Here is a 27,427-nt window from a genome sequence, read left to right as displayed (position 1 = left end):
CCATCACATTATGCCAAAATGAATGCCCCATTCAATAGGTTTGTTTATTTCATCCCGCAATTCATGAATGCCCCATTCAATAGGTTTGTTTATTTCATCCCGCAATTCTATCTGACATAGTGATGGCTGCTAGTGACAGTTACGGGGGCAAGATGTTACGGGGACAGTCCTGTTAGTGTTTACTGTGTGAATATAAATATAATTGTTAATACACTTAGGTCAGCCCACACTAGATATTGTTTCAATCCAACCCACTCCACCCTCCGATAAATTAAATCTTGTGCACTCAAGTTCAAATGTTTATTTTATTTTATTTTTAAAATAAATTAAATTATTTATAAAACTCATATAATATACAGTTTAAAAGTTTCTCATTTAATAAATTTCAATTCGAATTAATACTCAATTGATTCGTGACATCAACTCAATTAAGGGATCAAATAATAACATATGTAGATATAATGTTTCCACCAAATATCTTAAATTGCACATAAATCAATATAAGATTACTTGTACTGTAAATTGTATTAAAATTTATAACCTTAAAGTTAATTCTTGAAACTAAAGAAATTATTTTTCTCAAAGTGTTCTACTAAAGGCTAGTTTGACAATAATACTTTTAAAAAGTGTTATGGAAAAGTACTTTTGAAAAGTTTGGTTTAAAATTTGAGTATTTAGCATTGCTGTCAAAAAATACTTTTAAGAAATAAAATGTCCATTTTAGACATGTTATTATTAAGTAACAAATATGTATTTAAATAAAATTTAAATTAGTTAATATTATTATATTTTAGTAAGAATATAAAAAAATTATTATAACTTGTTGTTAATATTTTAATAAATGAAATATAAATTTTAAATATTTTTAAGTAATAAATATTAATTACTTATAAAATTTAATTAGAATATATAAACTACATTTTAAATATTTAAATATAACTATTAAATATTTGTAATTAGTATTTAAAAAAATATTTTTTATTTTTAATTAATGATTTTAACACATTTTTAATTAAACACCAAGAAAAAAAAAGAAAAAATACTATATTATTTGAAGGGTGAAAAAGTAATTAAGCACATAAGAACATGCCCTTAATCTTCATTATATTGTTAATCTAATTAATTGTGCTGAGATATATCCTCTTTGGATCACTTATATATACCTTAAAAGCATCATTGTTTTGAGACTTATTTTGCAGTGAATTAAAATATGATACTTTGAATATATGATGACCTATCGTAAATCTACCAAGAGTAATTCTACCAAGTCAAATTCTCTCGTTGTGTCATATTCCATACTCTTAACACTATTCCTATTCTATGTATAACTATTTCGCATGCTTCATCAATATATGTGAATCTCTGTCCAATTACCAATGCCTCATCTTAGCAATACATTGTTTTGAAACAGTTTTAGAAACATGACTTTAAGCATAAGGATACTTGCTTATAATAACTTTGCAAGACCTCATTTGAAATTACAAGAAAAAGTTGCTGATAAAAAATGAAAAAGTCCTTTGGTATTGTATTTTTTTTTATATTTCTCATATTTCATTCTACTATATCATTCATGTCCAATTTTTAGTAAATTATTGATACGAATAGTCTAACTCAATCTCAAGCTCATGATGGTAGTGGACTCAATTTCCCTCAAAGTCCAATCATGAAATTCAAATTTCAAAAATTGAAGTACAAAATTCAACCTAATTATACAAGATTTCGTGACCAAAATATTCCATAAGAAAGAGTTGAAGCTTCGAAATGGACTTTGGAGTTCATCAAAGATCAAGGACAAATTAAAGACCCAAAGTTTGTTCGTGTGAAAGATGTTAACAACCTTAAGCGTCAAACTTCAAGAAGCTCAATCAAGCGCACACACCTAGCCCATGTTATAATAAGTTGACTTGCGGTGCATTTTTGGAAGGGATCCGAACATTTCCGAGTTGAGATGTCTTCATAGTGACCGAAGAGCTCTCTTAGCTTTGAAATGTACTTTGAATCACTCGATTTTGAGTCCAAGAGCTCAAGTTAAGGTTGTTTTAGTAAAGACTGCACGAACAAAATTTTTGGACGGAATTATTACAAAAAATTAAGAGTTTCAAGCTTAATTCTAGTTTAAAATCATATTGGGTTTGATTTTTAAAGCTTAATTTTAATTATATACGAGTGCAATATTGTATTTATTAGATTTTATATTATTATTATTTATTTATTCTAAATTTTAAGATATTTTTAGGTATTTTAAGGTTTTTAGAAGTTTGTTATATCTTTCTTAATCAACAAGATACTACTTTTTGTTTTTATGCAATTAGCTAGTTTATATAAATTCTTCGCATTATACATTGAAGGCTGAAATAAAGTTTAGTAACTCTTTTAAGTTTTTGCTTTAGAGGGTGAATTCGAAGCTCTTCGAACGGCACCATAGACATATCTTTATTTCTTTTATTTTATTTTTAATTTGGTTTTTTTTTTCATTTCTGACATGTTCCTACCATTCGTTCTTTCAAATTAAGAAATCAAAGAAAAAAAAAAACTCGTATTGGTTGCGTTGCCTCCAAAATCGCGTTGAGATTTGTCTTTCTTCTCAAAATTGACTGCTTCTTTTAAGCTTGTGCCTTAATTTTCTCTTGTTCTGGCACAATTTCTATTCTGATTACTTCTTTTCTAGATTTTAATTCAGTTCTTTTTGTGCTCAAGCAACTTGCTCCTATCAATTACCAATATCTAACAAAAGACTTTTGACCATTAATACGGATAATAGTTCCAATTGATACAATAAATAAGTAGTTTCCTTGTGTTCGTCGTGTTCGTGTATATGTATGCATAATAAAGTAAATATAGAAACCAGCATCAGATTAGAACACGATTGTCAATAAAAACTAAACAAAGCAGGAACAAAGAGTAGCAAAACATAAAATCCCATATGCAGTCATAAAATTCATTCATCAACTAAACGGACCAAGCTCTGTTTTACTTCTAAACTGTAACGAAAAAGGCTATAAAACCAACCTTGTCTGTTTCGTTTTAAATAGATTTAAAGCCCAATTTCTGAACCTACTACTTTCAAACTCTAGCCCTCTTGCTACTGCAGCTTGGGCACTTGTACTGCTTGATGTGCTCAGCCTTTGCAGGTGTAATCTTCACACATTTGCCATGGAACCATCTCTCACAGATATCGCAGCAAATCCAGAATTCATCTGTTCCATAGCTATCTCCACAAGCCCCACAAGTGGCACCCTGTTCATCATCTTCCTCCTCTTCTTCCCCACTCTCATCTTCATCCTTGGATGGTGGAGACATCTTTACCATCTTACTCTGGGGTTCAGATTGACGAGACTGCAAACACCAAGGATATGAATATGACATAAAATCAGAAGGGTGCATGCAAAAGGAAGAACAACACAGGAATTTGCGGTTAACTTTGTACCACCTTAGCACTTGATTTGCTTTTGCCACTACTGTTATGATTAGCAGATTGGTCCTTTGATTGCTTTACATTTCCAGTAACAACTTCGAATATGCTTGGAAGATCATTTATCATTAGAAAGAGTCTTTTCCTGCCAATAAAAAACATTAACATTAGCAATAGCAAAAACCTGTGATGAAGGACACTCCCCCACCCCCAAGACCCCTCACAGCTCTAGTCCCTTACGAGGAAAGCATGCATGTGATGCACATGTGACCTAATCCCGGGTTTAGGAGAAAAGCTGTATTTAGTCTTTCTTTTATTTTATTCAACCTACATCCCTCATACTGGGTTGTGGGTACGTTCAATTTTTTCTATGTTTTTCCAAATATCTGGAGAGTCTTTGGAGTGGTCATACTCATATCCTCATACCCATCTCTAATATGTATCGGACATGAGAAGAGTTGGAGCAATATAGTATTCAACAAAAGGAAGTTGAGAGAAATGTGTTCTTAGTTCAATGATACAAGATTGCTCAACGAGAGAAACAACAATTATAGGGCTCAAATTAACAGATAGCAGATGAATTGGTATTTTTCTACATATCCCCGGCAAACAGGACCTTTTCTTTTTCTCCCACAGCTGCCTCATTCTCGATGTTCATTTTTTTTACCAAATACCACACCACTGCAACAATGAAACTAAGAGCTAATTTTGCTTCTCTCCCTAAATTCAAACTCACAAATCTTTGAGACAAACCCAAATCCCCAAATGTGTCAAATGTTCCCTCTTAAAGCAAGTCCTGTACTAAAAATATTAACCAATGTATATTCACAAGCCGATGAGCAGTCCATGGGTTATGGACTGCTCATTGGTTGTGCAGGACATAACATTTTAAAATAAAATTAGAATAATAATTATAATAAAACACCATAGCAACATTCCTGATAGTGTAGACCAGAAAACATGTGACCATAATATTGGTAGCCAATGAATGAAAAACCGGACCGTTGAACCGGTTGGACATTTGGTTCAACCAGTTCAATTGATCGAACCAGCTGATTTAATTGGTTGCTGTTTCTATTAGTTGAACCAGCTGTTTCAACCACTAAGAAAATAAAAATAAGGAGGACAGAAATTAAAAATAATTAAGAAAAAATCATAAAAATCATAAAGTTTGAAAAGAATAAAAAAGTAAAGGATTTTTTTTTTAAATATAAAAAATTACACAAGAAAACAATAATGAAAAGGAATAAATTTCATTATTTTTGCACAAATTAATTTAAATGGGTTTAAAAGGCCAATTTTTGGTTTTAAAAAGACTATCTGGTTTACCAGTTTTTTTAACCGGTGTTTTCAGTTTCCGATTGGCTCCACAGTAGTCATGTTCAATCCATATGGTTTAACTGCTAGACCTACCACTTCAGCCAACTGATCTTTTTTTAACCATCGTTGGTAGCTTAGACACATGCATGTGACGAACTTCTAACAAGAGTGAAAACATTTAGGTCAATAATTCTATGGCATGCAAGACATATGTTAGGATTAAATAATAATAGTCAAACATCTCATTCAGCATTTTGGCATCCAGACTCAATGCTCAAACTGTTCTCTCAAACTCGGCAAGATACAAAATGAAAAAGGACAGTCACTTCTCGTTTGATTGTAAGGCACAAACAACTATGGCAAGTCAAAAAAATACTAATGGAAGTACCAGAATGGTCCCAAATTCATCTTACCAAACTTAAGACAAAAAAGTACATGAAGTTAAAAATAGAAATGAGGATTAAAATGAACTTTCTACAACTTTGTACGCGTAATATTGCTTCATTCTTTAATTTTATGCTTTGAATTTATGCTTTGAATGATTGACTGGTTAGATTGGTAATCTTCTATAAACTCGAAATAAACTCATTTTAAGAGAGAGAGGGTACTGTTCTTTCCATATTAGAATATCTCAAAGAGAATAATGCAGTTAGCACTAAATTCAACCATGATACGGCTGCATCTGAGCAGTGAAAACTGTGACTCAATGTGCCATAAAAGATGTGAAAAGCAAACACACCTCTCATTCTTGCCAAACCCGAACCGTGCACCAAAATAGAAAGCAACAGCAAGCAACCATGAATCACTGTGAACTGCAACCAAGGATAGCCAGTCCTTCTCCTGCATTCCATCTCTAGCAAAGTTTATGCCTAGTGCAGGTTCTGGAAGCTCAGGAGGCACCTCCTCAACAGGCAAGTTAACTTCCCATGTCTCATTTGGGAGTCCATACAAGCATAAGTTTTCCTTCTCTGCAGATAAATTTAATAAATTCGGGAAATAAATGTAAATTCATTTTTTTTTCCAAAGATACAAGTTTGCTGAAATAAATCACAAGGAACATACAGCACATTAAGTAATTAAGTCAAGCTAGAAACTTCTAGTATAGATTCAAAATTTCCTAATAATGTATAAAATATACACATGTAGGAACAGAGATGTTAAACTGAACCAATAGCTATAAACACCATATTGCAGTAGTATTTTTTAAAGTAGAATCAGAACCAAACTGCTCCTGAGAAATGATATTACATCCAAGATACAATATGCGTCTACATATAGAATGCAAATGTGACATATTGAAGCATAAAGCCTAGTTTCCATCTGTAAATGAAGAAAACTAGATATTCCATTTCCACTCTGACATTAAACAGCTCTACATTATAAGAATAACACAGAAACTCAAGCAAATGACAAGCCATCAAGGAATAAAACATAAATGAATTCGCGAGAAGTAGTTTTGAGTGACATTAAAGACAATTAGTCCACATAAAATACAAAGATAACCGTATTTCTATTCTTTTTGGCCACCTTTATATTTCCAATTGAATAAAGCCACTCTCAAATTAGATTAATAAAAAAATCTTGTAACTGTTAATGGACCTACACTTTGGAGTTTTACACAGGAGATGGACATTAACAAAATGGACCTACACTTTAGTACAGAAAATAACCAGAAGCATGTCAACATCATGAAAAGGCAAAGGCTATTAAGAAAAGGTTAGGCAAACGTTTGAAACATGCTTTTAGGCAGCTTTCCAAGTTTCAAACTTTCATGAAGCTGAGAATGAACACTTGACTGAAAAGGTTAATTTGAAAACCGTCTATCAAAATAGTAATGCAGGTTGTAAGTAGATTAAATAAAAACCTGACAGTACACTTGCAAGAAAGGTAACTCATTCATGTAACTTTTTTCCAAATTCTGTTCACCTCGCAGGCAAAGCAATTATACTGTAGCAAATAAACCACGATTATAAATCATCGAAAAGGCTAAAGGGGCTGATACGATAAATGATCTAGAGGAACTAAAACCAGAAAGGTGAGAACTGACTAATACAAGGCTTGTCGCGATTGAAGTGAATTGAATTAGGAGCCATTACTGTGTACTCCACGTAAAACATGAAGACAGAAAAAAGCATGAATTATTTATGGATTGATAAGGACAAAAAGGAAATCAAATTTAAAAAAGTAGGTAAAACTGAAAACTACAAATTGCAAATTCAATCGCCAGATATTACAGAATTTATCTGATCAAGCAGCCATCACGTATGAAAACAAAGTTTAACTGCTTCACTGAAATACATTTGACTGTGGATTTTTCTTTTTTTAGTTTTCACTAAAGAGTTTGCAGCTACGACATTCAGAAAATAAAAATATTAGCAAAATTTTGACTAGAAAAACGTAATAAAAAAAACCCATTTCCCACAGATGTAGAAAAGTAACCCAAATGAAAGAAAGCAAACTCGAGAAAAGGAAAACAGACAGATACAGAGTCCACGGTGCAGCGTCAACTATGAGAATGAAAATATGTATAGAAAACAGCAAACCCACCAGGATCACACTGTTGGTAGAACTTGTCAACATCTGCCATAAAAAGCCCAAAATATGACAACAAAAACTAATTAATTGGATCCATCTGTAATTTTGAAATGGAAAATAAAAAAAGAAACCAAGAACGAAAGAAAGAAAAGGGAACGAACCAGTGGTGAGAGCCTTAATCAAGCCAGCACGTCTGCCTTTAAAGTCGTTGAAGACCTCTTCTACCGTTCTCGGTATCGGGTGTGGTATCCCTTCCATTTGTTTCTCTCAAATTCCCCTTCAAAGATTTCCCCCCACTAACCCAAAAATCCTTAATCTCTACCTATATATATATATGCAAATATTGAAATATTAAAGAAAAACAAAAAGGAGAATAATACGTGGACAGAACTTTAGAATAGAATTTTGAGAGCAGCAAATCAGAAATTAAAGGGAAAAATGAATTAGGGTTTTCATTGTAGGGTTTGGTGGGATTGAGATTTGGGGAATTGGGGATTTACTTCAAATTATTATTTTATATAAAAATATACACTTTGTGAAAGAGAGAAGAAGACGGATAACGGAAACTCAAAGCCAATTTTAGACCAAAAGATTGAGGCCGGGGGGTTTTAAACTAGCTCCTTTGCCTTGGTTTTCTCTACTCTCTCTCTCGCTCTTTTCTTTCTTTCTTTTATTTTTAATAATAAAACGAAGCTAGGTTTTAAAGGGATCTATCAGTCCATCCTACTATTGAAGTGAAGAATTTTATTTAATAAATTAATAGTTATGATGAACTCTTGATTTGAAAAGGGTTAAAGAAGTTAAATTTTTCAAAAGGATTAATCGATAATAGTCCTTCAACTTTTAAGCAAATTTCATATTAATCACTAAATTTTAACATGTCTCAATTTGATCCTAATTACAATTTTTTTCTTTCAATTTGGTTCATTCCGTTAGAGTGGTTTTGTTAGCACAAATTGTGATACATGTCTCTTCTTTTTTTTTCTTTTTTATCAAATAATATTGAGAGAAAAAAATTTGATAATTATTATATTAGATTTATTTAAGGATCTAATTATTCTCATAAATCCGATGACTCACCTAAAATATAGAGGGTTTGAATAAAAATATATTACCTGAAAGTTGAACTTAAGTAAGATTTATACTTGATTTTTTTATTTAAATCACGTCTTAGATAAGATTTTCTAGGAGGCCTGCCTGGTCTCGCTTGAATTGATATATATGCTATATATAAGTTTAAGTATAATTATTATATTTATAAATTAATAAATAAAACTATTAAGTCATTAAACCAACAATTCCTTTTTTTTTTTCTTTTTCTGGATTCATGTCATTGAATTACTGGGTTTTTTTTTGTGTTTTTAACTTAAATGGATGATTAATTGATTGGATTGTTTGTTGCTTTGAGTTTTTTTTATTTTATTTTAATTTTTTATGATAAATTTCTTGAATCGAATTGAAGGATGACATATTTTACTTTATTATATTATGAAAATAAATTCAAATATTTTTATTCTTGAAGTTTTCATACTTGAAAAATAAAATTTAAGGCGTATTTCTCAAATCATCAATGTAATATTGGATGTAATCTTTTTTTCGAACAATATGTCTAATATTTATAATACCCTAATAATTAAGGGTTAAAATATCGCCTATTAACAAATTAATGTAACTTGTGAGTTACACCAATTATTAGGAAATAATCAAGATAAAGTTAACAGATGGTCTAACAAGAAAAATGAAAGTAATTGATACAAAATCTTCTTTTTAAGTGTTTTAGACTTTTAGTCGGTGGCTTGTTAATATATGAAGAGAGTAATTTGGAAGCATACCAGCTTGCTAAAGTTGGAGCCAGAAGCCTTGATGAACAAACTAGTTTATATGCCTAATATTGTCTCATTATTATCTACTTAAGCTACTCTGTGCACTTATCATATTTCTTACATAACTTACCTGTGGTCTTGTCTCCTTTTTTCATATTTAATTTTATTTTTTAATTAATATATTAAATTATTATTATTTAAAATGATATTAAAAGATGTATGATAATTAAGACAATTCATGGACTTTATTTATTTATTTATTTATCTAATAGGTTTGAATTTTAATTATTATTAAGCATTTTTTTAACAATGAAAGCAAACCCGTGTGCATGGGTAGCAATTATTATAATAATCATATTTATTTATCATGTTTGCTAAATAAAAATTATGCGGTACGATAATATTACATATATTAAAATAAAATTTAATAATAATTATTTAATGTGTACATATTTTATTTAGAATAAAAACCAAATAAATTGCACTGATTGGGATTGTTTTATATAAATTATATTTTTATAAATAATTTCATAAAAACACATTTGGTAAATCACATTTTAGGGTAGAAACTCATTGTCCATAAATGATTAATTCAAAACTACCATGAATCGGGTCTTATCGCACTCAGGACAAATATTTTGAAAATTGCAAATTTCTAACATGATAGACGAGGAGGCAACAAAACAACTCATGGAATGCCCAAATTAAGTTTACAAATTTGTGACTCTTCTTATTACATTCAAGATTATGTGTATTTCAATTCACTGACGTCATTAACTTTTAATAAAATTTTAAATTTACGGAATTCTAATTTGATATTATTATTCTCTAAACAATTAAGAAGAGATGAATTTAAATGTATTTAGATATATGTTATAGTAGTTCAATTTAAAATTTTATTGAACACTTTTAATAAAATTTTCAGATTTTTGTCGATAAAATTTTAGTTCAATTAGTATTGATATTATTATCAATGTAAGAATATAATAAGTCCGACCACTTTAAATTTTCTCCTTAAATTATGCGCTTTGTCTCGTCAGATCATATAAATTTGAGTATATTAGAAAGTAAAACTGAGATATAATAACAGAGTAGCAAGTTGGAATTATATAATCGGCATCATATATAATAATAGCACTCTGTTCTTTCTTTCCACCACTAGCTATAGGATCAATGTGGTGCAGTGGTTTGAACCAATTTCCTAAGGTCTTCAATGATCATAACTAGCTTGGTGTTAAGCCGATTCACAAACCACTTGGGAAGCCATCCTGCAGGATCCAACTGCACATTACATCACAACTAACAAACATCAAATACCAGCATTTCCCAAATATATACTGGTCTTCAAAGAATAAAAGATAGTAGTAATTTTTCTAAGTTTCCTTTTTGTTGAATGCATAATATGTTATTTGGATTTGACGTTAAATGTCAAACATAAGTGCATATTTAATACAGACGTGTTAATTTTTAAAGTTTCTTTTCATATATTTAAAGAATGTAAGTATGCAATATTTTTAGAAAAAAAAATGTAATTTCAAGTAGTAATTGTCTTGACTCTACTGAAAACTTTATGTGTTCACAAATGAGAGATACATTAAACAAGTTAAGTGTTGTCTTTAGTCGAGAGTTTAGTCTCCCCATTGAATGAATCTATTAGTTCTTTCAATAGAGTCAAAAGATAAAACCATGAATGAGGACAATATCTAATTTATATGATGTACCTCTTAACCAATAAACTTGTAAAATACTTTATAGAGTCGAAGCACGTTATATACTTAAAACTCAACCTGCATTATCTATATTAATAAAACAGAAAATGCAATAGTTAGTGAATCACTCGCGTGTATGTGTGTAAATTACCTGAACAACGTAAGTAACAATACAGGAGTTTATATCTTCAAGCTTTTCGACGACCCATCCTGATTGCAGCAAAAAGCCTCTAATTGCATTATTTTGCTGTGGAAGCAAACCTGCAGCAATTTCCTTGGGCAGTGAGGCCACTGCTACAACCTGCAAACTTAATTAATTCCCAATTAATCTGTGAACCAGTCTCAGTTTTGAATGTTCATTAATTAAAAATTTGAAAAGTAGAATAAAACTTATGTATATATATACCAGAGTGCCATCTTCCATGGTCTCACGTCGCTCGTACACTATGAATTCTCTTTTTCTAAACAAAGGCTTTGAGTTGTCTCCAAACCTAAGACGAATGATGCTCAAGTTATCTTCAAGATCTTTAATATATCTGCCTTCTACAAGCTCACTGTCCCATTGCTGTTCTCACAACAATAAAATTATTAAATTTGAAGCAATAATATACTATATATAGTCATAAAAAATATATAATAACCTCAATTTAGAGAAAGGATGAAAATATAGGAAACGGGAAGCCATTTTTTGGTTAAATAGTAAAAGTTAAAATATTTTTTTAACTTTTTTGTATTGTCTTCTGGATTAGTGTGAATCCTCTTGTAGGGGAAATCAGCCACATCACATATGTTGGAGAATATATTCCAAATAAAACAATAGGCAGGGCAGTGCTTGCATTTGCAGACAAAATTTCCTTTTCCACCCAATAGAGACATCTAATCTAAACTAAACCAAATTAAAGAAAAAATCAAAGGTTGAGCAATAATGTTGAGCATCCAGCAATTGAAGGATCACCTTGGCAGCATCTATGGCGTTGGCGACGGTGATGAACTGCTGGGGCGAGACAGATCTGAGGACCCAGCGGCTACGGAACATATGAAGCGATCCAGACCTGCGCTTCGATATCTCCACTCCGTTTTCAAGGGTCAGAACCTTCCATCCATCACTGCGATTCCCCAACTTGTCCGTCTCTGAAGCTGGTGAAACCGAGACCGAAGCCGACATTAACAACTCCTGTATGCAGCTTTCGCTTGCATATTGGACGTATCTTCTTAGTGAGTCGTCGCTGATGGACCTTTCGACAACAACAAAAAAAAAAAAAAGAAGAAGAAATATATGAGACATATTGCATATAAATATGTATAGTTTCAAAACGGAAAGACGAGATATCAGTAGGGATTTTACCAAGATTGCTGGCCGCAAGCTGCAGGGCTGCTTTTCATTTGCAAGGTTTCCAAATTTTAATTTAGTTCCTTTTTTTGGTAATTGAAAGAATCAAACTAAGAGGTGGAGAAAGGCAGATGATGATATATACACGCAAAAATGAATTGATGTGAATTTGTTTGAAAAGTGAGGTATAGCTAGCATTGTTGAAATTTGAATGTTAGCAATCCACAAGGTTTTTTCCCTTAAAAGAAATGATTACGAAGGTAAGGTGAAGATTGTAAAATAATGGGGGAAGTGGGGAGAGGGTGATTGAAGCACATGATGAAGTGGCAGAAGAAGGTCCATGATTAGAGTGCACGCCTCTCTCTCTCTCTCTAAAAATAGATAAAAGAAGATTCTTTAGTGGCAGAACAGTAACAAGTAGCAAGGGGTTAGGGAAGACGATGCACATGGAGTGTTCGTAGCTTTTGGAAAAACAACATATAGAAATGAGAAACAGACTAAAAACCAATGGCAGGTCAATGGGGAGCTGGCTAGCTAATTAAAGAATGGTGGTCTTAACGAGTTTAAGGTGCAAGTTTAGTTATGCCTTGTATTATTTTCCAAGTCATAAGGGATGCTATAGATAATCAAATTAACTCGGAATTCATTTTCTTTTTTGAGTGTCTAAAACGCCTCTTGTTTGGTTGGAGTCAAGAAGGGGTCCCCAGTCACGTGACACTCCCGAGTTTTATGTTACCTATTCAAAACATCAATAGGACAAATTTGTCACAAGTCGTTTATGTGGGTGATAATCATTCCGCATGAATTTTCGAATAGTTGATAATAACTTTTTTTAATTTATTTTATGGTTCAGAATATTATTTTTATAAATATTTTTAAATAATAATAGTATAGTATTTTAAATTTTTTATAAAAAAATTTTAAATTATTTTTATTAATGTAAATATAAAATATTAATAAAATAAAAATCAATTCAATTTTAAGTAACCACAATTTTTAATTTTCATTTCTTATATTATTTAAATATTTAAGTTCAGATAGATTTTTCATTTTTTCAGTCAATTTTAATCTCTTATAAACTCTTATGAAAATCTATGTAAAATATTACAAATCACAAATAATTTAAATTATAATCTTGAAAATAGCATTTGGAAAAAAAATCACGAAGTTTAAAAATATAATCTTTAAAAGAAAAAGATAAATTAATTCCAAAAAAATTACTCTTTAGATAAACCCAAAAAAAAAATTTGAAAATCTACTCAAACCATGATCACCGATGCACCCATCAAACCCAATAATTAATTTTAAAAAAGTGAAAATTTTCATTATTTTCTTCAAGGTGGATGTTAAAATAGATAAGTACATTATTAACTTTAAACTTAAAGTAATAAAGGTGGACTACTTTTTGAATAGTGAGTGAGAAGATCCTTTTACAAGACAGTGGAGATCCTTTTCAAATCAATCAATGAGAGTATCCAAAATTAGCTATCATATTTAATCTAAAGTGAGTGTATATATTAGCGAATCAATACGCAGAATCATTTTCCTTTTTATCTATCCCTATATATACCTAGATTTATACTATCCATATGTAGAATATGAATTTATTATCAATATTAAACAAAATTTAATAATTAAAAGTAAAAATATTTTTACAGGAGACATCCAAAATTTGTAGGACTTTGTTAATATTTATTCTGAATTTTGTTTAAAATATAGGGGATTAAATTTTAAATATATGTATACTTTTTACATTACAATTTTTAATTTGACTTTTTTCTAATAAATATAATGCTATTACAATTTATGTTTAAGTTATCTATGTGATAAATACGTATATAAATCTTTTAAAATTTGACCCACATATTATAAATATACTTTACAGCATTTTTAGATTAACATTTAATACCCAATATAAGCACTAAGCTAATGGAAGTGCCTAACTAATTCAATACTAATATTGTGAGGACTTTCAAATAATGAATTTTGTAATGTAATATGATATTTAACGCCTAAGTTGATATTAAGCTAATGGAATGGCCTAATTGATACAATCTTAATGCTTTAAGAACTCAATAAAAATGTTTTAAAGTTTTGAAACAAATTTAAAATTTAACCCCTAATTTGAGGGTATTTGGTGAAACTAACCCTTTTTTTTATAAAAGGAAGAATTTTTTATGTAAAATTTTAATTATATTTACAGTACTGCTTAAATGACAAAGTCCTTGAAAAGTATAAGCTTTCTATAGGAATTTCAATTAGTTCCGGTTATGAAATTAACATTGTATATTTTTTTCAAAAATCCATAGTTAATGATTTCTCCATATAGAGTATTTAATAAAAGCTGTTAGAGTCTGGCACATTTTTATGATGTTACTTATGAACCAAGCAATCCACCTCATACGTTATAGCTTGAGTGTATTTTATATATTCAACAAATTCATTGCATATAACTTGAAATTGATCTTAATGAGAAATATTATTATATTTGTTTTTGCCTTATAAATTAAAATCCTGTTTCTTATTTTAGGTATAATATGAGAAATTTGAAAGATGTATAATATTTTCTGTCTTAATATATGTTAAAATTGCAGCACAATCGAACAGTAGAGATATAATAATAAAGCATAGAGGAGACAATCTTGCAAGACAGCGAAATCCTAAACAAAGAAAGAACATTAAACACATTTTCAGTGAATTTTGGAAAGAACAAAAATAGAATGTCAAACGGTGCATATCAGACAATTATGAATTTTTTAAATTTTACATCCTACACATGCATGTGAAGAAGCATCAATGGCAAACGTAAAGCAGAGCATATGAAATCATAAAGCTTTGTTGGGACCAGCGTCTAATACCAAATCACAATTTCTTGTATACAGATTTACTTAAAAAAATATGGAGATTTACCATATATTCAATTTATTTTTACTATTTATATATATATCTGTTTTATAAATCGTGTTTAAAGTTCATAGTTATCTTTCTTAATAAAGTCATCTTTAAAATTTGAATCCATATTTTCTTTCTAAGAATATAATATACTTTCATATTATATCTAACATTTATTGGTATTATTCGAATTCAATATATTATTGTAAATAATGGATTTGGATTTGAATATCCAAATCCATTATTTGTTTTAACTTTTTATTTATTTAAATACTTAATGAATATAGATATTTAATACAACTATTATTTAAATTAAATTTGAATTTAGGTAATAATTTCCAACTTAATGAGAAAACAGAATATAAGTTTTAAAGTAGTTATATAGACATTAAAAAAATTTAAACACCTAACCACTAGTATCTGATCCCTACTCAACCTGGGTTATTGGAAAGGTGGTGCAACTCAAAAGTGGAGGGGGAAGAGAAAAAGAGGTTAAGGTATATCACTGTCCATTATTTAGAGGAAAAGGAAAAAAAAAATCAAAATCCCAAGGGAGCCACCCATAGCTAAACAATGATTAAGAGGACAAGAGAAGAGATCTATGAGATTGTAAATTATGAAAAGAATAAAGTTAAATTGTTGCCTTCCTTTACACCATATGAAGGGTGATTATTCAGACAATATCTATCGTCTCCACCATCACCACTTCTCTACTTTACATTCACTAATCCTAACAACTAAAGGATTTCATAAATAATTCGAATTAAATGCATTTGGATATAATAATTATATGCTAAAGCAATTGAATCAACAGTCGCATTACCTATTTACATAAAAAGAATTCTTTCTAATAAAAGTTACATCATAATAATATCCAACAAATAAGAATAAGATCCCACATGATTGAGTTTGTAAGTCACCATTCAGTGGAAGGGAAAAAAAACAGAAGCAGCTCTCACTGTTACTAAGTTCATTGCTAACAAAACATGGTAAAAGAAACCCACATTTAATGGGGCTCTATCTTGGCAGCTGAGTGAGGGAAGGCTCCACTGTAAGCAAAAGAATCGTTATCGTACGGATGGAGATCAGCTCCCTTTGTTGCATCCTCGTAAGTTGCTGAACTTGATGCTGATTCTGCATTCGGATTCATGCCGTCCATCTGCATAATGTTTTCAATCTCCTTCACCACTTCACCCATGGTAGGCCTGTCAGTTCCTGATTCTTCTACACATCTCATTGCCAGTTCTACAAACCTCTCCAAGCCTTTGGACGATGTACCAAAACCAATGGCTGGATCAAGAATCTGTTGGAGGTTATACAAGCTTTTCGTTTTGTCCATCGACATTCTCATCTCCCTTACTATGTATTTCCCTCGCTCTATTGGTCTTCTCGCGGTTATTATTTCCAGCATCAGCACTCCAAAGCTATAAACATCGCTCTTCTCAGTCAACTGTTGGGTCATATAATATTCAGGATCCAAATAACCCTGCAACATCAATAAAATAATACTTAGAACTCTGCATACTATCAGCATTTTAGAATCATCAGTAACCACCTTATCCAAAAGTCAATCAATTTCGTGCAGTAAAATTACTATGGTTGCAGCAAACACTCAAATGTATTAATGAATGAATTCAGCGTCTATGAAGGAAGGGATGGTCTAGGAGGAGAGACCGAGAGAATATCAGCATTTACCATGAAAGGAAAATAAACTAAAGATCACCACAAAAAGAGGACTATCTGCACCAGCCGACCCTTGTGCCTGAGCTGAGCAATATTGGCAACAGCTGGTCTTGGTGCTTAAGTTTTTAACATTATAAGGGCAGTATAGTATGCATGAATCAGTGCATGGAAGAACTCACCATCGTACCCTTCACTTGAGTGCTAACATGACCCTTCTCACTGTCACCCATAGGTTTGGAGAGACCAAAATCAGCAACTTTAGCATTTAAGCGTTCATCTAATAAGATGTTAGTGGACTTGATGTCCCTGTGAATAATGGGGGGATTTGCCAGCTCGTGAAGGTATGCCACACCTTTAGCTGCACCAAGGGCTATTTTCAGTCGCCTGGGCCAGTCCAATCTGATTCCTGACTTCCCTGCATTATTATAATGTTATTTTTAAAATAAGTAAACCCATGAATGAAGAAAAAGCTTTGGATGTAAGTAAAAGATGCTTATTAAGAAATAAATTGGAATTTAACAAGTAAAATCACCATTAGGGATAACGATGAATGCTTTTCATTACTGAGCTTATAATGTGAAATTCTTTGCTATGAGAGAGAGTCTTATAGAAGATATGATAGTGACAATGGTTGAAAGTTCAAACTAGAGGAGCACTGGGCTATATTGTTTCTCTTCCTCTTACACCAGCAGTTTAGTGTAGCTCATCAAATATATGTAAATATATCTTTCATTTCTTTGTGTGTTAAGGACAGTGTAACATGCCGTTTAATTATTGATAATGTAATCCAATTTGGATGAATAAAGTGGGAAAATAGAGGAAGATACCTGACAGACTGTCACTAAGTGAGCCATTAGGAATATACTCATATACTAGCATTTGTTCACCTCGCTCAAAGCAAAATCCCAATAGACTAACAACATTTTTATGATGAACTCTAGATAGAAGCTCAATCTCTGTTTTGAATTCCAGTCCACCCTGCATTGATCCTTGCTGAGCTCGTTTGATGGCAACGAGCTCACCAGTGGGTAGAGTTCCTCTATAAACCTGTAAATAAGGAAATTCTAAATTATTTGGAAAATTAATTTTATAACTCACAATGATCATGCTAAATAAATAAGTATCCAGAAAAAAGTCTTTTGGTTTATTCAGAAAAGTTCTCAATTCATGGCAAACTAATACAGTATCTCCGTGTTTCATGGTTGAGATCAATATGCTGCATGTAAATTCTTATGAACACAATGCATTCATGAAAATTGAAAATGAACGCATAAATTATCTAATATCTGCATGGTCTTGAAGCAAACAAATGACATTAAAGTTTTATTCTGTGTTAATATCTCTTTGTACGCAACCAGTAGTTCTCCGTTCCCCGAGGTTTTTTTGAATAATAACTTTGTAATCTATTTCAAACTTCCATTCTGGCCAAAAAAAAAAATCCGTTCTTTAAGGTCAAAGCTAAAAATTTCAGTGCAAACACTGTGTGCAAAAGGGGCCAGTGCTAGTGGCCTCAAATAAAACAATGAATAAAACCTATGTTACTCGACTTAGTGTAACCATCAAATATGGTTAAATTTTTCAAAAATTTTCAATGTATTTGGATAACCCTTAGAGGTTATATTCCCATACCCATGTGTCAGATATTGGACACAAATACTTCAAAAAAATGAAGAGCAACATAGAATAAAATGACTATTTCTTTCAGATATATATACTTCATTATATTTTTTGAAATCATGCGCCCATAAATGTGCCTATTTGACCGTATTCTCTGTTGTCTTGATCACGATTCGCAATAAGTTACAAATTTCAATATGTCTTGCACATGATGTGAAACAGTGCATGTGAGACCACCTCTAGCATGCATGTTTTTGATAAGCATATATGCAATGCAGAGAGAATGCGAGTCAAAACAAACCTTTCCATAACCCCCCGATCCAATATCATTGGCTTCTGAAAAATTTTTGGTGTACTTCTTAAGCTCTTCAAAAGAAAAGCATCTTGCTCCTTTTAACTGAGGAATGCTACCACTGCTCTTCTTAGGATCCCAGTGTGCTATGTTTTCATGGAGGAGGATCAGTACCTCAGATATTCCATACAATCAAACCGGAAAGAACTAAATGAAAGAATTATCATACCAAAAGGGTTGCTCTCTTTGGTTGCTCTGTCTGCTCTCTTCCTCTGACGATAAGCATAAATCCCAGCAATCACTAATAGTATAAAAAGCACTGAAGCACCAACTGCTGCTCCTATTGCGATGCCAGCACTTGATTTGTTTGAGTGTGCAGGTCCATCTAGATGATATAACACATACGCATGGAAAAAATGAATCTAAATAAATAGAAATTTACGTATTCATTTTAGTTCTATTGCATGTGCATTACCAGAAAAGTACTCATAAGCAGCACCAGTGAAAACATAAGGTCCAAAGTACTGTTCAGGTGGCTTGTAATCCTGACTGCTAAGGGCAGATGCAATCTTTGAAATTCCAGATCTATTGAACCTATCTTGGCCATATGGAAATAAATAAAGGTCCAAAAGAAGATACTGATGTTGATCCATCCGTGGATTACTTAGTGAAACAGTATCCACAAGTAATTCAGGGAACCGGAAGAACCGTGTCAAATTCTGTTCAAGACTTTCATATGGAGTTTCATTTCGCAAGTTCGAGAAGTAAAGGCCTCTGAATTGTAGTGTTCCTGTATATGGATACGCGCATATGCATCTGGGGCTGGAAATTTGACCAGTACCACATGAATTAGGCACACAGTTCATTGGAGGGGTTGTATACACAGACGAGGAGTCTGGTTGAGGTAAGCTACAGTAATCATTTGCTTCTGCTCCTGTCTCCTGGCACACTGGATTGTCTACAAGTCTGCAGAAATTGGCAGAAAGAACTTCAGTGATGTCAAAAGGTATACTAATAATCTTTAACATCAACTATATCTATCTACAGATAATCCAGCTTCCAAGGCGTGTAAGAATATAAGCCTAGTAATTCAGGAAATAAAAGATACACTAAATGATTCCAGCTTACACTATGTCGAAACTGATAGGTCCGCCAGTGTTATTGAAACTCGTAATGGAATTACCCTGCAAATTTATGATCTGCAGCTGGTTGCTAAAGCTTGGGCCAATATCAAAGGAACCATCAAGTTCATTTTGTTTTAGTACCCTGTCAACAGTATAACAGAAAAGGGGGGCAAAATTCCAATGATCATTTCCTAAATGTGACAATTTTTTGTTTGGGATCCTCATTTTCCAGTACAATGTGTAAGGTCAAGCATACTTACACAGTCTGCAATTGTAGAAGATTAAAGAATGAGGCAGGAATTTGACCTTTAAGTTGAGTACGTTCCATCATTCTGTCACACAAATGAATTGATTACTCTCCCAACTACAGAAAAATACTAGTGAGAACGAAAGTTTTAATGTTACAATTCCCAGACAAGCACCATCTTTAAGCATTTTTTAGACTAATATAATTTTAAGAGAAATGGTGGAAATGCTTAAAATAATTTTTGTTCTACACTTGAAACAATTAATATGATTTCAATCTTCGGTTAACTTTCATGCATCTCTGTCAGTAGATGAAGAACAAGAGGCTGAGAGAGAGGAAATACAATGTTGTTAAGGACAGCAGGGTCGGAAACCATGAAGGAACATCTGATGAATCAAAACTATTATTACTCAAGTATCTGCACATTATGCAATAGAACAAGGATTAGCAATGATAATAAAAATATCTACTGTTATTAAACAAGACGACCATGATAATTGATAAGCCAAATGTCACCCGGATACACCTAAACATATGCAAGGAACAAAAATAAGACGACAAGTGCAGTTTGAGAAGACTAAAGACTCATCAAAGCATTTGTTACTTACAAGGTGTTCAATCTGCTCATGCCAGTAAGGTTAGGCAGAGGCCCAGTCAGCTTGTTGTTGGACAAATACCTGAAAATTAACACCAAATGGTCTCAATTAAGAGAGGATAATAGTTCCCTTCTGACCTCCATAAACAAGTGCAGAAAACTATCAGCCTTTTATGCTCATAGCTTACAGATCTTGAACGCTTGTAAGGTTGTTGAGATTCAATGGAAGATCCCCCTCTAGTGAATTGTTGTCAAAGCGCCTGTACCAACACAATAAATTTATTTATTGTCAAAAACCCCGTAGAAAATAATCTTCCATCTAAAACCTCGACATTAAGTCAATCAGGTACTTGGTCTAGATACTCACACCACCTCCAGAGTTTTCACAAGCCCAAGTGTCGTAGGAAGAGGCCCAGAGAGCATGTTGTTTTCAAATAGCCTGGCACAGAGATGGGAAATAAATTGTTTCAAATGTACACAGTTAATGAATGCAGAAGGAGCAGAAACGAGAGAAAAAATTTATGTCCCTCTCTCCTTTTAAAGGATGGCGTCAAATATGAAGTGCCCTATTATGCATGAACTGTTGAGAGAGAAATCAATATTTATAGAAGAAATTTGTCCTGAAAATGTGCCTTTTTCTCTAGTTGCAGAAACTATTTGATAGAAACCAAATAGAACTTACACATGTATTAGAGTCATATCTGAACTGAAAAGTTTGCGTGGAATTGGACCAGAGAGTTTATTCAACCCGAAATGGCTGTCGATAATGGAGAACATCATTACTATATGAAGAAAATAGAATATTGGCAAAAAAAAAAAAACCCAACTAAACATACATAAAAAACAAAGAAAAATGACATACAAGTGCTTGGTATGAATCAACCAGTCAAGCCCTGGTGTAGTGGATCCATTCGAGACTGGAATTTCTCCTTCAAGTTGGTTGTCAGCCATATCTAACCAATTAAGAGTTGATAAATTACCAATGGACGGTGGAATATTCCCAGAGAAGGCATTAGAATTTAGAGATCTGCAGGGAATATTGGCCAGCATGAAAGTAATCTGATTAATAGATGTAAAAGAAAAATAAGTAGAAAACATTATACAGCCAACAATCAGGGAGCCTCAAATAGAAGTTTTGCCAAGGTAATGTCCTTCACTTAATATTTATAATGCATAGAAAGAATCCAAATGAAATTGTTAGTCACTTTAGAGGAATAATTATTGAAGATCAAATTCTTACAGGATCCTCAGCTGCGGCAAAGATCCTATTGTATCGGGAATCTGACCAGAGAAACCACAACCAACCAAGATTCTGCCATTCAGGAAAAAAAATTAAACAGAAAAAAAAAAGATCTTTTAAGAAAAATGCATAAAGAAATTTGCTTCCCGTTGATGCTTTGTCAGGAAATAGATCCCCTTACAAGTTTTCTAGCTTCTTTAAGTTTTGAACCGCTGGTGGAAGAATTCCCCTGAGACCTTTGTTGTAAGATAGATCCCTGAAAAATGAAGCCAAATCAAAGATGTTATACTAACCATAACCGTGAACACTACTGCATCTAACTAATTCACAAAAAAATGGATATAGCATTCATTGAAAGAAATGAAAGAAACAAATTTTAATTTTATTTGTGGCTCTACAAGAATTAGCACATCCCTTGTATCCAAAAACAAAAGAAGAAGCAGGTAGTAGGCAAAAGGACCTACAATTCTTTTAACTCAGATAGGAAGAAAATATCTCCTACCAGCCCTCCCTCCAATTTCATGTTTGGCAGATTTCTGAAACAGAAAAGATGTTAGGAAGATCACAAAGCTGGAAGATCCAAGCTAAACAAATATTTTTAAAAGTGGAAGCACCAACGACTTACATTGAGGTCACACGTGAACCAGTGCACCCAATTCCAACCCATTTATCATCACAAGGATCCCCTCTCCCCCAATTAGATGGTACATTTTTCCACTCACTCATGACAGCTCTTAGCGAACTATCTACACAAACAGTTCCCCTTTGATCAGAACCAAAGCTCAATTCTGAGGTAGCAATTCCAAATCATTTGACATATATTTCCATGAAATTGGAGGAATACAAATAGATTTAGCCCTTTAATTTAAATCAGACATAGACATCTTATGATAGTGGATTCTTCAACGGGTAGACCCCAGAGCCCAGACCAAAAAACTGCAAGGCTTCAAACATTTAGAGTCAAAACCATTCTCATAAAATTAGAAAAACCCCTCACCATCCCAAAAGGTTTGACTAACTTCCTTGATTCAGTTCAGAGTCTATTTGCAAGCAAAGGAAGAATAATATTGGCATTTAGGCGAACATAAGTGGCGAACATAAGTGATCCTATATCCTCATCTGCTCGACTTAACCACTAATCTTCACGAAAATATCATCTTTGCTAGTTAAGAAACTTGGTTAGCATGTATAGATAATCAATCACATATTTCCAAATCAAACCAAAAGAACCAACAGAAACTGCGCTATAAGAAAACAAAATAAGTAGTGATTAGAGGCAAACTTACTATCATCAGGGTCTGTTTCAGCTGCAACGATATAGATATGAATAGAAACCACTAGCAAAAATAACCAAACGGCTGAACCCATTTGCGAGATCAACCAAAGGCTTCAGGGAGTTCAAGAGTAAAAGACCAGGAAATTATTTGGTTTCTGCTTCTAAATTTGCATAACAAAGAACAGCATCCATTTGACATCAACCAATTCGCAATTCATGAAGCAACTTCCTTATATTCAAATGAGAACATAATCTATATGTCAAAAAGAAGAAAAGGTAAGAAATGAACTACTTTGAATGGATCTAAAAAAGTTGCAAATAGTCCCAGTGGGATTAGAATAAAAATCTTGGCCTTTCATGTCCCTTTATTGCTACATGCAACAGAGGTAAACGATGCCAAAGTCAATGCTGTTTAGCTAGGACTTGAATAGATGAGATCAAGAAAAAGCTTAGTGGCACAGGATGGTTTGTTTTGTTACAAAATAGCTGGAGCCCGCCAATTGAATTTGTATGGTATATTGAAACATGCAAGTCCATTGCTTCTTGCTTAAAAACAAAAGCAAAAAAAAGCCGAAGTCATTGGGAAAAAAACGTAACAACCAATCTCCTATGACATAAATGTCGTTTTCAAAGAAACATTCAAACCAAGAAAGCAACATAGAGAAAGTAGCAATGACTTCTAACTTTTTATAAATTATAAAGACTTGATGAAGAGAATCAAACCTACCGGTAATTATTTAAGCTATTTAGACTCCGAGCGTTAAATTATTCAGCCGCTCTCGCTTGCGTTGGATTCATCGTTCGTCTTCTTCCCTGCAGAATTTTCAAACACAATGTCCCTGTCGATGATCAATGATGCTATGATGTAAGAAACGCGTCGGCAATACCTATCAGTGGTGGGCTGAGCTGAGATTGACTATCAAAGAGGCTTATGACTTGAAGCCATGGAGCTGTAGGCAAAAATGAACCCTTTCCAGCAAAAATAAATAAATTAATACCTATAACAACAAATTTTGTTTATTTAAAATTAGGATAAATTCTATATTGATGTATGAATTTTGATTTAGTATAATTATATATATGAAATTTAAATTGCGATTCATATGTATATAAGAAATTTCAATTTTGATTCAATTGTACAAGTTTAAATAAATTTATTTATTTATTTTTATATTAGAATAACATAATTATTTGTTTCTGTAATATGTCAACATAAAATGGTGCTAATAAGATAATGTTACGAGTGGTTTGTGAAATTCAAATCAAATTAAAATTTCATGCATAAAATTATACAAATCAAAATTCATATATGACATTGTACATTGCATTAAATATCATATATAATTTATCCTTTTAAAATTTTATATAAAATATTAAAATTAAAAAAATTGATGTGTCATTTGATACTTAAATTTAAAACCTTTTTATAATGCGGTAAAAAGAAGTGTCAAACTCGAATATTAAATTATGTATTAAACTAAAACAAAATCATTTATATACAACATCATAATATATAATTTTATTTATTTAATACTCTTAATTTAATGGATTCGAATTTTAGACACGTGGTTTGCTAAATTTTTAGTAATATTTATTAACCTCTAAACTCCAAGTTATAGCTTTCGCAGGATGTTGAGATCCCCGTGAATAACATAGGTTTAGGAAAAAGAATATTTATTATCCTATGTAGTTGTTTAATATGACGAGTTGATAAGCATTAGTTAAAAAATATATATATCAAAATAAACTAAACATTTAATGAAAAATGGCTCAACGTTAAAACTTGCAATAAAATAATACTCGGTCTACATTGTGTGGCTAATGAGTTTAAAGAATTTGATCAAGCGATTAAATTGAAAAGTATGCTAAATATTAAATAAATAACAAAATGAATTTATCTTTAATTATATGATTTAAATATTTATACCATAAATTTTTAAAATAAAAATTATGCCATAGAAAATATTCTCGTGAGAAAACAAACGTTATTCAAAGAATTGGAAGTATTCTCTCTCAAAAAAAAAATTGGAAGTAGCACAAGAGAACCTCTAGGATGAGAATTCACTAAGGGATGGGGAAGTTTTAAGGTTGAAACGTGAGGATGTCCTTGAACTTGAATAGATGTTATGGTCTTAAAAATTAAGAGTAAACTGGATCATTAAATGTGAGAGGAATATTAAATATTTTTACCTTGTCGCTAATAAGAGAATGGTTATGTGACTAAAAATGAGGAGGATAAACTTTTAAAAGAACAAAAAGACGTGTCAAATTGTTTCATCGTTTATTTTCAAGGAAATTGCAATGGTCCTGAAATAGTTAATACAAATAATTTAGAAAAAAAAAATCGTGAACTAAATGTGCCAAAAGTCCCTAACGAGATGAAGCACCTCTTCTCTCAATCCTTCTGTAAGGAGGAAGTCAATGATGCTATGTTTAAAATAAGTTCGTTGAAAATTCCAGGATCGGGTAACAAATCAATTGTATTTTTTTTAGCACAATTGGGATATTGTTGAACCGTTGGTGACAGACGTTTGCCTAAATTTCCTCCATTCAAGCAAATTAAATGCAAATATCTTGGTTCTTCAATGGAAACCACTTTTAAGTGCAATTATCTTTCATTTCCAAAATGCTTTCACGGGTGGGAGATAAATGATAACATCATATTATTTTCAGAATTGATCCAGCTCATCAAAAAGAAAAGTAGAGGGAAAAAAAAAACATTAGGAACCTTGAAGCTTATTATGAATAAAGCCTATGGCAGGGTAGGATGGATTTTTATAGGAGCCATACTTCGAGTTTGATACTCAAGCCGCTACGATTACTTTTCATAAGCCAGCCAAATGCCAACTAGGGGGTAAGCTGAAAGAATTGCAATCCAATTCGGGTGGAGAGTTTCGTTATTTGTTCTCTCTTTTATTTTGGTATTTTCTTTACTTATTTTACGGTTCATTGTCTTCTTATTAAGTATAATCACAGGTATATTATGGAACTTGGTCTTCCTCTTTTAGCAAAAAGCTTCCATCCCACAAAATTTTACATGCCTTCTATTCTGCTACATATATTATTAATAGGTTGCCATGAAGATTCTTGATGGAAAATCCCCCTATGATAAGCTCTTTGACAGCAAGCCAAACTATAATTTTCCCTGTCTTTGGGCGCCAATGTTTTCTTCTGACACATACCTTTAATCAACACAAATTTGCCTTTCAGTCATAGCATTGCACATTTCTTGGGTACAGTTCTTCTTATCATGACTATAAGTGTCTTAATAGCAATGACAAATTTTATATTTCTCAGCGTGTGCAATTTAATAAATTATGTTTTCCATTTAGCCAACATGTGCACCTACCCTCTAGCTCAAATTCATCCCTGACACCCACCATTAAGTCTGATCAGGATAGATCTGTTCAGGTGAATCACATTCTTACCAAACCATTTTCAGCTGCCTCTTTCGGTTACGGTCGAAGTTGGGTGTCTATTCTCCCTCTTGAGCTAGTTGACTTTGTTGAAATTCTTGGAAATGCAGCATCCAAGAGTCCATGCAACAATTTAACTAGTCCTGCAATTGCTTACCATAAAACAGCTATTTTTCAACAGCTTTTGTTGCAAGAAAATAAGCTGCTTATAAACAACGTGTTTATCTTGTAATTCTTGTTTGAGTTGTGTTTTCTATCACTAACCAAAGCCTCCCTTCATCTTTGAATCCATACGACACCTTCCATCTTTGCTTGAAGCCGCCATTAATTGCACCATCCTCCTACACTTTCAGCTAAGCCACAAGCAAGCCTGCCCTCCATTTTAACACACCCTTGATCCAATCCAACCCTTCAGTTTCCTTCTATCACCCGTAACCCTCTCCGTCACACACTCGCTACCTCACTTTTGACTAGGATCAACCTTCCATCGTCATCCTACATCGAACAATACCCTCACCGAAGTCCCCCATTCTCCATCTCTAAACGAGCTGAAAGGATAATGGAAATGAAGCAAAGAAATAGAACTGAGAAAGGATGTATTTTGACTTAAAAGAAAGAGCGATGAAAGTTTCAACAAAGAAAAAAGAAAGGATTCTTTTATTCAAAAAGATGATCTGCTGTGAACAAAATGGCAGGTGATAGAGAATGACACTTTCTTTGAACAACCCGCGTGGAGCTCAACAGGAGCAGACCAGGCCCGACCTGACCTGGTGAGGAGCGGCGCAACCACTAGTGAAGAACAGTTTCAACAAGGACTACGGCCCAAAGTTTTGGACTATTGGTACATCATTCTGCTTTTGTTTATTCATTTTATGCGATTAGATTAATTTATTTATATATCAGTATATATGTTAAT

General features: G+C 32.3%; 3 protein-coding genes across 4 annotated transcripts; all 3 read right to left on the bottom strand.

The window, feature by feature from the left end:
• Positions 1–2,853: 2,853 nt before the first annotated feature.
• On the bottom strand, positions 2,854–8,034 carry LOC107913957 (PHD finger protein ALFIN-LIKE 7). Its single transcript, XM_016842642.2, has 5 exons — positions 7,429–8,034; positions 7,280–7,312; positions 5,472–5,700; positions 3,431–3,557; positions 2,854–3,336 (listed from the first exon to the last, which is right to left on the bottom strand). The coding sequence occupies exons 1-5, from the start codon at positions 7,523–7,525 to the stop codon at positions 3,064–3,066; spliced, it is 759 nt and encodes a 252-aa protein (XP_016698131.2). The 5' UTR covers positions 7,526–8,034; the 3' UTR covers positions 2,854–3,063.
• Positions 8,035–10,131: 2,097 nt separating this feature from the next.
• Positions 10,132–12,730, bottom strand: LOC107913956 (START domain-containing protein 10). Its single transcript, XM_016842641.2, has 5 exons — positions 12,145–12,730; positions 11,755–12,034; positions 11,206–11,364; positions 10,951–11,100; positions 10,132–10,371 (listed from the first exon to the last, which is right to left on the bottom strand). The coding sequence occupies exons 1-5, from the start codon at positions 12,180–12,182 to the stop codon at positions 10,261–10,263; spliced, it is 738 nt and encodes a 245-aa protein (XP_016698130.1). The 5' UTR covers positions 12,183–12,730; the 3' UTR covers positions 10,132–10,260.
• Positions 12,731–15,823: 3,093 nt separating this feature from the next.
• Positions 15,824–23,973, bottom strand: LOC107913955 (leucine-rich repeat receptor protein kinase HPCA1). 2 transcript variants are annotated; one of them, XM_016842639.2, is made up of 20 exons: positions 23,823–23,973; positions 23,106–23,348; positions 22,445–22,565; positions 22,284–22,355; positions 22,001–22,075; positions 21,820–21,891; positions 21,442–21,606; positions 21,262–21,336; positions 20,947–21,018; positions 20,768–20,839; positions 20,593–20,661; positions 20,328–20,402; positions 19,998–20,069; positions 19,742–19,879; positions 19,089–19,579; positions 18,843–18,998; positions 18,623–18,759; positions 17,532–17,751; positions 16,884–17,119; positions 15,824–16,507 (listed from the first exon to the last, which is right to left on the bottom strand). In XM_016842639.2, the coding sequence occupies exons 2-20, from the start codon at positions 23,185–23,187 to the stop codon at positions 16,028–16,030; spliced, it is 2,880 nt and encodes a 959-aa protein (XP_016698128.2). In that variant the 5' UTR covers positions 23,188–23,348; positions 23,823–23,973; the 3' UTR covers positions 15,824–16,027. The 2 variants fall into 2 exon arrangements, with proteins under 2 accessions (XP_016698128.2, XP_016698129.2); XM_016842640.2 differs by lacking the exon at positions 23,823–23,973 and having other exon boundaries at positions 22,445–22,561; positions 23,106–23,496.
• Between the last annotated feature and the right edge of the window lie 3,454 nt (positions 23,974–27,427).

Source organism: Gossypium hirsutum, chromosome A05, assembly GCF_007990345.1.
Source record: "Gossypium hirsutum isolate 1008001.06 chromosome A05, Gossypium_hirsutum_v2.1, whole genome shotgun sequence".
Classification (NCBI taxonomy): Eukaryota; Viridiplantae; Streptophyta; class Magnoliopsida; order Malvales; family Malvaceae; genus Gossypium; species Gossypium hirsutum.
The sequence above is the reverse complement of the archived record's forward strand: the minus strand, read 5'-3'. Positions and strand labels throughout refer to the sequence as shown.